Below are 13,860 nucleotides of genomic sequence, written 5' to 3'. Positions count from 1 at the left end.
GAGGGAGTTAAACAAAAGGCAACACCTTTTCACAAAAGCCTACAAAATTTCATTGGCTTGCCATGTGGCATTAATCAGCAAGCTTTATCCAACGATCCACAATTGCACCAAAAAATCAACCCTTCACTAATTAAGGACTCCTTATGTCATCCAACATGGAGCTTATACACTATACACTCATGAATAGTGCTATGAACCCTCCTCTTTTTGCTTTCTAAAAGAAACCTTAGGGTTAGGGAGATTTTCATTGTTTTTAGTGCATGATGGAGACTTACATTAAATATTTATTTCACTTTCATTTCATATCCTCACATGTCTTGACTTTTTTTGCATTCTATTGTTTTAGAATGTTAAAGTGAAACTTCACTTCCATAATTCTAATAGATTCTATGGATACACACATACACACATATATATTAATGAGTTTTTTTAATTTCACATTTCATTTTACAGCTTCACATGGTTTGACTTTTCTTATATTCTATAACTTAATTCTAATCAATATTCAGGAAAGTCTCTTTTATTAAGCGACCGTTGATTGAATTTCCTTTCCACAAAAATGCAAATTAAAAATACTAGCATAAATTTAAAATTTGCAAGATTTTTGAAATTTTTTCACATATTTTACCAGTTTTTCTTCCCTTTACCATGGTTTGCAACCGGGTAGTCTCCATTTTCAACCGGCTCAAGACTAAGCTGAGGCAATCCTTTTTTGAACATTGATTCTACTTAAACTCAACCTAATGATTTTATCACGTTCTAATTATTTCAGAAAGCCATGGTGATTCTTACACTTAAAAGTTCAAGCAAAAAACGTTGCAGTGCTGTAGTAAAAGGCCTTGAAAATTGTGTACAGACGTACCATGATGGTTTCGCTCTTCTCTTCCTTACAAATCTCATGCCATCCTTATCATGCGTGGGCTGGCAGGTTTTTTCTCCGAGGGGACTTCTCTTTCTAGTCTTCTCAAAACTTTGCAGTTGCTGCTTTCCTCTCTCTCTCTCTCTCTCTCTCTCTCTGTGCAAGCGCCCCAGCTGAGAGCTCTGTGAAGCTGCCTTCAACAATTGAACCAATGGCACTCCTGTTTTAATTTGATTTCAGTAGCATATAAGGCTTGCATCCATGGTGGACATTTCCTTTGTTGACTACCGGAGTAAGCAAAGCAGCTTATAAATGATGATTAATTAGTCCTTTCCCTTTGCTTTTGCCTAAATATGGTGTTCAACATCATGAGCTTCTGCACCTAGCTAGCTCGGTGCTGGACCTCCGGCACCCCCGGCCCGCAAAAGCTCATGATGCTGTCGTAGTCAGCGAAGTGCAGGGAATTATAGTGGGATTTTGTTGTGCGCTTCATGCAATCAAATTCTGATATATTGTGTTTGTGTGTATGTGTTTTTTATGGTATTGTAAAATCTAGGGGATTTAGCCAAAGTGGCAGATAAGGGAGTTTTTCCCGTACGAGTAATCGATGTAGAGAATACCCTCAGGAGCTGTGGAGGCATCGCCTTCATTAAACCCAAGGACTGGTCTTTCCACACAATTTCTCACACTTGGAGCCGGGACATTCAAAAATTGTCTAAAATTATTGGGGCTAAGAAGAAAAGTGAGGGATTAGCATACAATCAGATGTTCAAAGCGGCAAAGTTCCAGCGCAATAAAGGGTACAATAAGTTCATTGCATTTCTGAAGATTCTGCAGAAGGATGGGGTGAAGGCAGTGTGGTTCGATGCTCTCTGCATCAATCAGGTTGACATTGACGAGAAGGATCAGGAGATAAAGCACATGGGGGCCTTCTATTTCCATAGCCTCGGTTGCTATGTTGTGGCACATGGATTTGGCAAGGGCTTCCAGGTTGTGGACAACAAGGAGTGCTTGCCTCGCTGGTTCTCAAGAGTCTGGACCTTTCAAGAGTGGTTACTGCCAAAAATGCTCTGTTTTGTTGTGGAATTGAGCAGGGACGATCTCCATGGCATTATCCGCGCATCAAGGAACGAGCATGGGATGGCATTCTGTGCATGCAAAGGCAAATTACCAAGCACTGTATGGCCATGGGGCTTTGGTCACTATGGTCTCCAGCGGGTAGCGCCTCCTCATAACCATAGCAATAGTACTATACAGCCATGGGCTAGCCACATACTTACATGCAGGAGTTCTGCTAATCATCTCATGAAGGACATAGCTGCCCGTTGGAGTAGCACATCATCATCATCATCATCATCATCATCATCTGCGTCTGCCTCTGAGGTGGAGCAATATTACGGCAAACGGCTGCACCGATGTCTGCAATATAACCCAGGGCTTGTTGAGGCTGCAGATGAGATGGAGTTCTGGCGATTACTGCAGGGTTCCAACTATGCATGTATGCATGGTCGTCTTCAGAGGATACAATGTGAGAAGAATCTGTATTTCGTAGACAGAGATGCTTATGCACATCTTCTGAATTATCTGAAGGGTGACACGGATAAAGCCAGTTTTGAAATTCGGGACCTTATGCGCCGTGCTCAGATGGTGTACAAGGAGGGATATCCTGCAATCGTGAAGGAGATCTCCAAGCGCGAATGCAGCCCAGGCAACGACGAAGATCGAGTTCTGTCGGTGTTGGCATTGCTAGGCTTGGAGGGAAAGATGCAGCAGCTGAGGACGGGGGCGACACTTGCGGATCAGGTAGTGGAGATGGCAGGGGCTATGGTGAAGTGTGATGTGGGGGAGATGGTGAAGTTATGTGCAGCTTTTGTGAGGCCCTATCCTGAAGAGGGGCTGGCATGGGCTCCTCACTTTCTTGTGACACAACAGGACTCCCATCTCCTTGTTGCGCAAACGAAAGGGAAGGTAAGACCCAGCCCGGAAGAGCATGCCTTGCAGGAAGGGCAAGGTTTTCAGCACTGCGTAGAAAGAGTGAGTGTTTGCTCAAGGGGATTGAGCCTCTCATGCCACATTCTCAAAGGCAGAGTTCTTCCTTTCGCTGTGCATGCTCACAAGTGTCCCCAACGCCAAGCTGGTTGCTGTAGCTGCAGCAGCCCAGGAAAATGGGTTTTGGAGATCTCTCAAAGCCATGCCCTCCCTTTGTACAGCGACCTCACTTCTGATGGCCGTCACCTTCTGTTTCTATCCTATTTTAGTACACATGCACACAATCACTTCCACGCGGGCTTAGTTTTAAGCCTACATCACAGCCCCCTTGCAAACACCCTACCCCCTCACAAACCCATGCAACTAAGCCAGCTAAAATTGATTGTACCCACCCTAGACTCCTTACAATTCCATGTGTGGCTACTTCTCCTAGGGACTTTCCGATTAGAGAAGCGCCAAGATCTCGGCACGGAGCGGACTGTACTAGTTTTCATGGTATGTGTAGGTAAAAGCAAAGAGAGCTTGCATAAGATTGGAATAGTCCAAATGCTTCCCACTTACACAAGGCTCAATGGTGCTACAAGCAATACTTATTCTCATTCCTTTGAGTGTGTAGATTGTACAATAGGTGGGTATGGAAACACACCTATTGTACATGTAGCTAATTTATAATCCGGAGTAACGTCCCTCGGTGTAGCCCAGCGAATCTAAAACCGTTCACCAAAACTTTGAAGGTTTTGGCCTGCCCCCACAAAGGCAAGCACTAAGTATTCACTTCACTTTTTTTTGGCCTGCCCAAAGGGCAAAAGCTATAGAGATGCCTTCTCTTTTTGCTGACTAAAATAGAAAAAAAATTGCTTTGTATTTTCAAGCATTTTTTGATAGGCCAAAAATGCTAATTGGTTGAAATAAGATAGTGGGCACTCATTTAAACGAAGAGTGTGTAAATGTAATGATGAACATGTCTTGAATTTTAGTAGTGTTTTCTTTTTACCAGAAAAGAGAGTAAAGTTTTACTACTATTTTTTTGGTGCATAGAAATAGTGGACATTTACTAGGCATTAAGATATCCAAAAAATCATGAACTTGCAGAGTTGTACTTGGATGGCTCCAAGTAGATCATGTCAATCTTTTTTTGAGCTGTGTATCAAGGAAAATCTCATTGGATGTTCTTTTGGGTTTAAGAGAAAAAGAGAGGATTGAGGAGAAAAAGGAGAGGAGTGGCATGTGTTGGATTGTTCAAGATTTTCTGCTCTCTAATGCTTTTTGAGAATTGAGATCCGTTCCTAAGCGCTTGGCACATAAACTAGCTCCAATTATGTCTTTAAAATTATGAAGCAATTCATCTCCAAATCCTATATAACCAACTCAATATGAGGGGTATTTTGGAAATTTCCACAAATTAGAGGTGTGTGCGGAGGGAGCCTCTCACTACTGCAGGGGCTCAGTCTTGAGAGAGAGTCTCTTTCTCTCTTTCTTGTTCTTGTTCTGTCACATGCCCAAAGGCTATGGGGGGGAGGGAGCTGCACAGTGCACAGCTGAGAAGTCTCTCTCTCTCTCTCTCTCTCTCTCTCTCTCTCTCTCTCTCTCTCTCTCTCTCTCTCTCTCTCTCTCTGTGGTCATCTATCTTCTCTTCTGTGTGGCCTATTTTGTGTGTGTGTGTGTGTGTGTGTCAGGGATTTAATATTTACGTGATCACTCAAAAATTTTACGTGATCACAAGGTCTTGTTGACATATTTACGTAATCACAGTTAACATGATCACAAACAAGCCAATTCAGAGCAACCTGGAAACCCACAAAAAGCCCGTCGGGCTTTTGCGTTTTCCCGTCGGGCCCGCCGAGCTTATGCATTTTCCCTACGGGCCCCGTTGGGAAAACCCTAAAGCCCGACGGGCTGCAGCTTAATATATAGAGGGCCCTAATCGGGCCCGTTGGGTGTTTTTTTTTTACACACACACATAGAGAGAGAAAGAGAGAGAGAACCATCTTTGTAGGTACGTCGAGAGGAGAGAGGGGGTCGTGAGAGAGAGAGAGAGAGAGAGAGAGAGAGAGAGAGAGAGAGAGAGAGAGAAAGAGAGATCAATGACTACCTTTGTTGTGGGAGCTACCTAGTGTCGTCACAATTATAATGACTACTTGCACGGACATCATTTGATACACTTACAACCACAAATAGCTCGTAGATGTGTTAGCATATGTGCTTTGGTTTGCAAGGAATGCTTGGCATTGTTGTGTAGCTGTCTCTGAGCCAATCATGATGGTGCAGCTGAATCTCCAATGCAATGAGCAAGCAAGAAGTAGCATTAGGATGAAGCTCACACTCTCTCTCTTTCTCTCTCTCACACGGTCAATGACAGCTTAAAACTTTGATTATGATTAAGTTCTCTTTACAAAATGACCTAGGTACCTTATATACTAAGACTACCATAGGTTAAATCAAAATAAAGTTCAAGGGGTCAAATGGCTTTGTATTTACAATCTGGAAGTGCCATTGCACCCCGGCTTCTACAGCTAGAACAACTACTCATTATAAATGATGTTTTTAACCATAATCCACATCATTTCATTACTATCAAAAAATAGGACTTTGGTATGGAAATTGAGTTACGTCGTGTTGTTGACCCATGGGTCAACACTCCCCCCCTCCAAATTCATGTCGTCCCTAACATGACCTCATTGTCAATGTCCGTGCGGTCTTTGTTGTCGTTTTTCTTTCTTGTGCTTTATGTCCTTCACATCCAAACCCCGAGTTGCAACATCTGTTGTTGTCATTATAGGACTATTGCTAGATCTAAATTCAGAAAGAAGACAATCTTGTTCAGCTTGACGCTTATCATCATCGATAGATAAAACTGCAAATTCATCCATTGGAAGTTGTCTAATAACTTGATCACAACCTCTTTCTGTTTCCATAAATATGATCACTTTACTTCCATCCATCATTCGGCTGGAGTAAATCTAGCAATTTTGAGTATTTTTCATCCTCAAAAACAACTTCTACAATCTGTAGAATTGAATGATTGTCTTTTAGAGCTTATGAACCAATGAAAACTTTGTAAGGATTCTGAAGAAATTGTCTAGCTAAACCTTCTACTTGTTTAGGCCAAGTTATACTCCAATACTAATTCTATTTGTCAGGCCGAATCTGGGAGATAATTTTTTTGATTTGAGATTCAAAACCCATGTTTGCTAGGGGTTTACAATTCTTTGCCTTCTTCGTACCACTTGTGCTGACATTTTTTTCCATTGCTTTCAATTTAATACTACAGACATAAGAACTAGATGTTCATTTAAAATAAATAAATAAACTTTTCAATATATATTAGAAAAACAATCACTAAGAAAGCAATCAAATCTAGAAAATATGAGATTTGCAATTCACTCCAGTCAATTCCACATATGTTCTGAGAGAACATACACATGAACATACACATTGCAATGCACTCTCTACATGGCATTATGGATACAAAAATAATACGAAATTGTCAATGCAATTATAAATATAATGATTAGTTATATATTTTCTGCCACAATAAGACACAACTATTTTCACATGCTACAAAGAATCATCAACATTTACATTGAAATGATGATAATTATTTGCAAAACACAAATGAAAGAAATAATTCGATGATTGACCATCTCATGCACTAATAATCATAATTCACTCCCTATATAAACCAATCTATAAAACAAGGCAATGAAATCTTCAATACAATTACACAATTGAGGACTACTTGTACCCAATCAAGGATTGTAGCCCCCTTATGCATCCAATTCAATGTATAAAAGCTAATTTCACCCAATTAAGGATTATAGCTCTCATATTGTGCAGTGGAAATGTATATCAATTCAAATCTATGACAGTGAAAAATGAAAGACTTCAAGGATCTTTATATACCCAGTACACTAGTACAGGGCATCCGACCCTTGACTATCAACTCGTTATTTAAATATGTTCATCTTCTAAAACCAACTACAACCCTTTTATGGACCAATGGCTTCGTCACAATGAGCATGACTCTCCAAATTCTCAATTGTTTTGGCTTCATATCTTTATGTTCGGTGAAGGGTTTAAATATTTTTAGAAGCGGTTACCGAATTAAGAATCACGTTCGGCCCAAAAAATAGGACCTATGACTCTGTAACCTTAGGTCAATTCACAAGGAAATGACTATACCCGGCGCTCGGATACACTCCCCAGGGATTTGCCTAGTTAAAATGCCAAAGTAAGAAGAGGTTTACTATATACAGTCGGGCCCGCTGGGCTTTTTCGTTTTCCCAGCGGTCCCTATAGCCCGGAGGGACCCGCCGGGAAAATGAAAAAGCTCAGGGGGCCTACCGGCTCTATTGGTTTCTGCAGGTCACCATTAAGATCACGTTAACAATTAACGTGATCACGTGATTTTCTTGTGTAAATACTAGAGTTATTAACGTAATCACATGATCGTGATTACGTCAATGAAATCCCTGGTGTGTGTGTGTGTGTGTGTGTGTGTGTGTGTGTGTGTGTGTGTGTGTGTGTGTGTGTGTGTGTGTGTGTGTGTGTGTGTGTGTGTGTGAAAGAGAGAGAGAGAGAGAGAGAGAGGGAGGGAGAGAGAGAGAGAATGGATGCAGCGAGCGTGTGTGTGGATGAGATTAACATAAAAAATAAGCGTGTGTGTGTGTGTGAATGCATCATGGATGCGGTGAGAGAATGTGTGTGTATAAGGCTGTACGTTTTTGCTCTTCAAATGTGGCGTGTATTTAATATCTTGCTACCATCAGACTTCTGAGACTTCCTTAATGCTTTGAAGCAGGAGAGGTTCCATTGGGACTGAATTATGGCACAATAGCTGATGACCTTCCCTCGCCGTCGCAAGTAGTGAGCTTAATCCAATCCACCATCATCACAAGAATCAAGCTTTTCGGTGTGGATGCCGCCATCCTCACTGCCTTACAGGGATTGAGGTGATGGTTGGCGTCGGGAATGACCAGATTAAGCTTCTTGCAAACGCTGCATATGCAAAGCAATGGGTGAAAGACAACGTTGCCCCCTTCAGGCCCGCAACCTACCTTTTTGTGGGCAATGAGGTGATTTCATCATCAGACGGGGAGATGATCTATGACCTTCAATTTGCTAGTAAAAATTTACATGACGCATGCGAGGCAGCAGGGTTTTCTAGCATCAAGATCACCAGCGTGCACTCAATGGGCCTCCTTCAAAGCTCCATCCCGCCATCAAATGGGACGTTTGGTGCAGGCGTCGTGACCATCCTCGGCCCAATCCTCTCCTTCCTCACTCGCATTGGCTCACCTTACATTGCTCGCCTAGCGCTTTTGGGGAAGATGCAGAGCGGGGCTCCATCCTCATGCAAGGAAAGGTTATGCATGCAATGTCTACAAACTTCTTTGTGTTGCTCAAGGCAGCCACAAGGTGCAACCACCAGGGGTTCTATTTAGTTGTCGAGGTAGATGCAGACTCAAGGGTAGTGCATAGGGCACAGGGTGATGCACAGGGCAGCCAGCCCACTGTTCAAGGGGATGAGCCACCATGGCCTCGTTGTTGATCCCCTAGCTCATGTCCGTGGTGTTGCCCGAAACTCAAGGTGACCTAGCTGACGCTACGCTAGGTTTGGTGGCCACTACATTGGTTGTTAACGGGTTGGTTGCGAGGCAAAGAAGACGCGGAGAGTGGATGCAATGAATTTGCATCACGAGTTTTCAGCGACTGAGAGAAGTTGTAGAGCCTTAGCAAGAATCTCTGTAGCAAGGAAACAACCCTTGAACCGGCAGAAGGGAGACCTCCTTCGTTCAGGAAAGGAAGAACTACGGTAGGGCGCTCAACCAAGGGTGGAGGGCTCGTGGTCCTTCTGGAATTTGTATTCTCTCTCTCTCTCTCTCTCTCTCTCTCTCTCTCTCTCTCTCTCTCTCTCTCTCTCTCTCTCTCTCTCTCTCTCTCTCTCTCTCTCTCTCTCTCTCTCTATGTTTTTGTGACACACACAGTGTACTGCTGGTGAGAGGAGAGGGGTATGTAGTATATGGGCTGTGGCAAGTGCCAAGATCAGCAGTGGAGTGAGGGAGGTAAGAGGCCGAGAAGCAAAGAGAGAGAAAATCATTGTGCAATGGAGGTCAGCCAATCTCTCTCTCTCTCTCTCTCTCTCTCTCTCTCTCTCTCTCTCTCTCTCGTGTGTGCCTGCTTTGCTTGTTTTTCTACTACCCATAGTGACTTGCTTGGTTATTGCAACCGATTGACTGCACAGATTTGTTGGGTGTTGAGTGTTGTTCTTGTCTCTTTCTTGCATAGATTCACTGTGTGTTGAGGTAGGTGGGAGGGGATGGTGGGGGGTTTCCGGTGTGAATCGGTACTAGAGTGTTCGCTCGCCTTGAGTCACATTGTTGCTCTTGGACTTGCTGTGTTAGATTCAGTAGCAGTGGCAACCCCTTCAATGCAGACGCTTAGATGATAGCACATTTGGTGAAGGCCTCGGAGGAGAGACAGATGGTGTGTGTCAAGATATGGACTGCAGGCTGAATTCCACGATACAGTGGCTTACGGGATAGTTGTGCGCAAAGACTCAACCGTCTTCGGGCAGTGGCGTGCAGCAAGGCTACAGAGATGGACGAGATCATGGATGAGATCAAGTGCAAAATGAGAGCCATCTCGTGTGGTCAAGGAGGGGAGAGTGGGACACAAGGGAGGGCTACTTGCACAATCGTTTGCGGATGGGAACTACCATACCCTACAAGAGCTGCAAGGCATGGTAAATCCAATGGGGTGTGCCAGGGTATGTTTGTGTTCGTCTACAGACTAGGGTAGGGCTGGCAAAGTGGGAGAGTAGCTAGGCTTGTGTGCTTCGTTCTGCAAACCAGTACAAGGCACGGAGCGCAGGAAAGCCAACAATGACAGTGAGGTGTACGGACGATGGACTCTATAGGCAAGGCTAGTGAGTAGAGAGAGAGAGAGAGAGAGAGAGAGAGTGACAAGGAGGGCAATGGCGTCCCTCTCTTTTGCCCTGCAACCCCTCTCTTCTGCCTCATTGCGGTGCTCTTCCTCTCAGGGCTCGTTGAGATTCAATGGCGTTTCTTAGGCTTGGGAAGGTTGCAAAGCAATGGCAGGCGGCTCTGAATTTTCTGCAAATCGATAAGGTTATCAAAATTATAAGCAAGCAATTGGCTATAAAAGAAGGGTCGGTGAAGGCAAAGTCGAAGTTTGAGGACCTGGGGGCTGACTCTATGTATCAAGTGAGGCTTATCAAAATAAGCCATTTGTGCATGTCGAGACTGTCATGGTCTCAGAGGAAGAATTTAAGGTTAATGTGGATGAGAATGATGCGGAGGCGATTAGCACCGTGCAAGATTCTACTGAGCTCATTGAGAAGGCAGTTTCCAAAGTTGTTTAGGGTCAGTCAGCCTTTAGTAAACCATTGGTCATATCTGATGCTTAAGAATTTTTGGCATAGATAACTTTGTTACCTTTTGTTGTTTTGGCTGTTGTACAATCCAATCTACAACAATCCAATCTTGTAATTTAAGCCCAATTCTAATGGAAGGTGTCTTTTCAAACTCGTTAATGGATATGTTGCATGTTTATGGGATCTATCTTTCAATGACATGTTGTTTAATGAGTTCAATGGTCATTGTTTAATGAAGAGAGGAGGGATATATAAAATGGTGTACAATGTACAAAGGCTAAAAATCTTATATAAAGTGTCTTTGGAAGGGTGGCTTTTTCTTTTGACTAGTTTCTAGTGCAAAATATAAGTGCCAACTATCTTTCTTTGTTAATAATTTTTTATACTTTTCATACTTGCAAAGGTATAGAATTTGAGCAATCAAACCCTTTATGGGGTTGATCATGAAATCTTGTATAGTTTAAGGAAGTTCAGCGCAAGGGGGTTTGAGTATTTGGATGTGATGAACGGTTTACTATTGGCCAAATCACAAATTTGATGGATAGAGAGCTGTATCGAGGCCTAAGATGATGTCCCCAAAGTTTTTCTTATAAGTTGAATTTCAAGGTTTCAAGTGACTAGTTACATAAGGTAGTTTATAAATATTAATAAAAATTATGATTGTATATTTAAAAATAAATATCTAAGCTTAGAAGGTAATCAATGGATTAACTGAGTACTTTAAAAATCATGAAAAGAGACATGCATTGTCATAAACATGGATATGGGTATGAACTTGGTGATTATCATATCTAGTTTAATAATAATGCTTCTTATTTACATAGAAGTTTAAATCTAGTGTTTGTATCTTAGATAGTCCACGTTCATTCTTTAGCATTGTGATATATATTTGGAAGAAATTATGACTGCATTGTTTTTTTCTGTATTAAATACACTTTTTCTTTCAATTATATCTACTTGAAGGCGGCGTAGGCCTTGTGATTTTATCACTTGTTTCATATATATATATATATATATATATATATATATATATATATATATAATATATATATATATATATATATATATATATATATATATATATATATATATATATATATATATATATATATATATATATATATATATATGTATGTATGTACGTACATATATAATATATGTACATGTATTATTTAATTTGGCTCTTTTCATTGATGGTTAAAGGGTGATGTACATGGCTATAGGGGTGTGACAGTAGTGAAGTACGTTGCTATCCTAAATTTTAGAGATTTTCCTATTTTAAGGGCACCTCCTATTTCTTAGAAACCCTCCTAAGAGACTCCGATCAGTTATTTGACCACCCTCCTATTTTTTAGGAATCTCCAATTTTTTAGGTGCCGTCCCTTATTTTAAGGAAGCATCTTGTGCAAATTCCTTAGTGCCTACACAACTCCGTGGGCATTTCATGCCCCTAAAAATATACTTTGTTATACATAGGAAATATTTACAATAGGTACATTACAGACATATTTTCAACCTTGGGAATACAAAAGGTATACTAGAGTATACACATGTAGCTTTTTTAGACAAATCATTCCCCGCCTTCATGTGGCTCTCCCTCTCCTACTCATTTACTTGTATTCCAGAATACCAACTTTGAGACTCTTGAATCTAGTTGGTATTCCAAAATGTAAACTTTTGGACCTTTGGAATACAAACAGTATTCTAGAATGCCGACCCAGTTGGATAAATAGGGTTGCAGGAATGCACACAAAGCTAGGAGAAGAAGAAGCTCAAGAGCACACAACAAGAAGTGGTATTACTTAGTGTGCAAGTACAAAGATAAAGATGCCCTAGAATGAGGATGGGCATATACCTAAGTGTGTTCACCGCATCACTCCCAGGGGGGATTTGTTGATATGATACAGCAGTGATGTGTGTGAACACACTTAGGACAGTCGGGGCACTTTTTCCCTCCATCACAAGTTTGAAAGTAGAAGCAAAACTGTGATAAAAATCTGGCAAGCCATCAAGAACAGTCTGCACAACTGAACTATCGGCAATAATCTCATCTATAGCAATTAAAAGCCCTTTGAGATCTTTAATCTTTGTAAGGAAAATGTCCATAGAGTCTCCTTCCTTCATACGCTTAGACTCTAATTGTTTTTGAAGATAGGCAACATGTGCCTCGTTGTCACCTACATACAAATGAGCAAGAATGTCCCAATCTTGCTTCGCTATTTTGGCTTCCTTGGTATCATACACTTCGTACTTGGTGTGCAAGCTGTACGTAGGTACAGCTTGCACACCAACTCCAAAACTTACACACAAAGACACACACATTAACGTGTGTACACACACACACACACTCTCTCTCTCTCTCTCTCTTGCTTAAATGCACACACTTACTAAAAGTGTGGCTTGCATGGCCCAAAATCTCTCTCTCTCTCTCTCTCTCTCTCTCTCTCTCTCTCTCTCTCTCTCTCTCTCTCTCTCTCTCTCTCTCTCTCTCTCTCTCTCATTCAAGTGATAGTACATAGTAAGTGCATTGCATGTAAAAGCAAGTGAGAGATAGTGATCATGGTTTATTCAGGTGTGTGCATGCAAAGATTTACACTTTATGTGCAAAAGGTAGAAGGAGAGGGCATGGTCAATTCATTTGTGAGCGTATTGAGAGTAAATACAATTTGTGTGTCTGTGGAGAGAATGAGGATGCAAAATAAACTTTTCATATGTAAATGATGTTCTCAAAAATTCTTTTCCATTTTTTCACAATTTATTCTTATTTTGATCGTTTTGCAAAATTGTTCCTCTCCATCTCTCTCTCTCTCTCTCTCTCTCTCTCTCTCTCTCTCTCTCTCTCTCTGCACAGCACCGGGGAGAGAGAGATGGACCATCTCTCTCTCTCCGACTCTCCTGCGAGAGAGAGGAGAGATCTCTCGCGGGCGAGTCGAGAGAGAGAGAGAGAGAGAGAGAGAGAGAGAGAGAGAGAGAGAGAGAGAGAGAGAGATGGAGAGTCCTCTCTCTCTGCGCAGCACGGGAGAGAGATGGACCATCTCTCTCTCTCTCTCTCTCTCTCTCTCTCTCTCTCTCTCTCTTCTCTCTCTCTCTCTCTCTCTCTCTCTCTCTCTCTCTCTCTCTCGCACAGGAGGGAGAGAGAGAGACGAGATCTTTCCTCTCTCTCGCAGGCGATTCACAAAGAGAGAGAGAGAGAGAGAGAGAGACATCCTAGCTCTCCAGGAGCTAGCTCTACATATCTATCTCTCTCTCTCTCTCTCTCTCTTCCTCTCTCTCTCTCTCTCTCTCTCTCTCTCTCTCTTCTCTCTCTCTCTCTCCTCTCTCTCTCTCTTCTCTGTGTGTGTGTGTGTGTGGTGTGTGTGTGTGTGTGTGTGTGTGTGTGTGTGTGTGTTGTGTGTGTGTGTGTGTGTGTGTGTGTGTGTGTGTGTGTGTGTGTGTGTGTGTGTGTGTGTGTGTGTGTGTGTGTGTGACTCTCCAGGAGCTAGCTCTCCTCTCTCTCTCAACGCAGAGCGAGACTGCGCACACACACACACACAGAGAATCTCCTCTCTCTGTAGGAGACTGCGCAGAGAGAGATCTCCTCTCTCTCTCTCTCTCTCTCTCACGCACTCTCTCTCTC

At 42.2% G+C, this 13,860-nt stretch overlaps 1 protein-coding gene across 2 annotated transcripts; it reads left to right on the top strand.

Annotated features, from left to right (window-relative positions):
- The first annotated feature begins 943 nt into the window (after nucleotides 1–943).
- Nucleotides 944–3,806, top strand: LOC147459675 (uncharacterized). Of its 2 annotated transcripts, XM_086509881.1 has the most exons (3): nucleotides 944–1,151; nucleotides 1,416–2,870; nucleotides 2,947–3,287. In XM_086509881.1, exons 1-3 carry the CDS (start codon nucleotides 1,121–1,123, stop codon nucleotides 3,150–3,152), a joined length of 1,692 nt encoding a protein of 563 aa, XP_086366007.1. In that variant the 5' UTR covers nucleotides 944–1,120; the 3' UTR covers nucleotides 3,153–3,287. The 2 variants fall into 2 exon arrangements, with proteins under 2 accessions (XP_086366007.1, XP_086366006.1); XM_086509880.1 differs by having other exon boundaries at nucleotides 1,416–3,806.
- Nucleotides 3,807–13,860: the final 10,054 nt, after the last annotated feature.

This window comes from Adiantum capillus-veneris, chromosome 4 (genome assembly GCF_014529385.1).
Source record: "Adiantum capillus-veneris isolate H3 chromosome 4, ASM1452938v2, whole genome shotgun sequence".
Classification (NCBI taxonomy): Eukaryota; Viridiplantae; Streptophyta; class Polypodiopsida; order Polypodiales; family Pteridaceae; genus Adiantum; species Adiantum capillus-veneris.
This window is presented reverse-complemented; position numbering and strand designations above follow the sequence as displayed.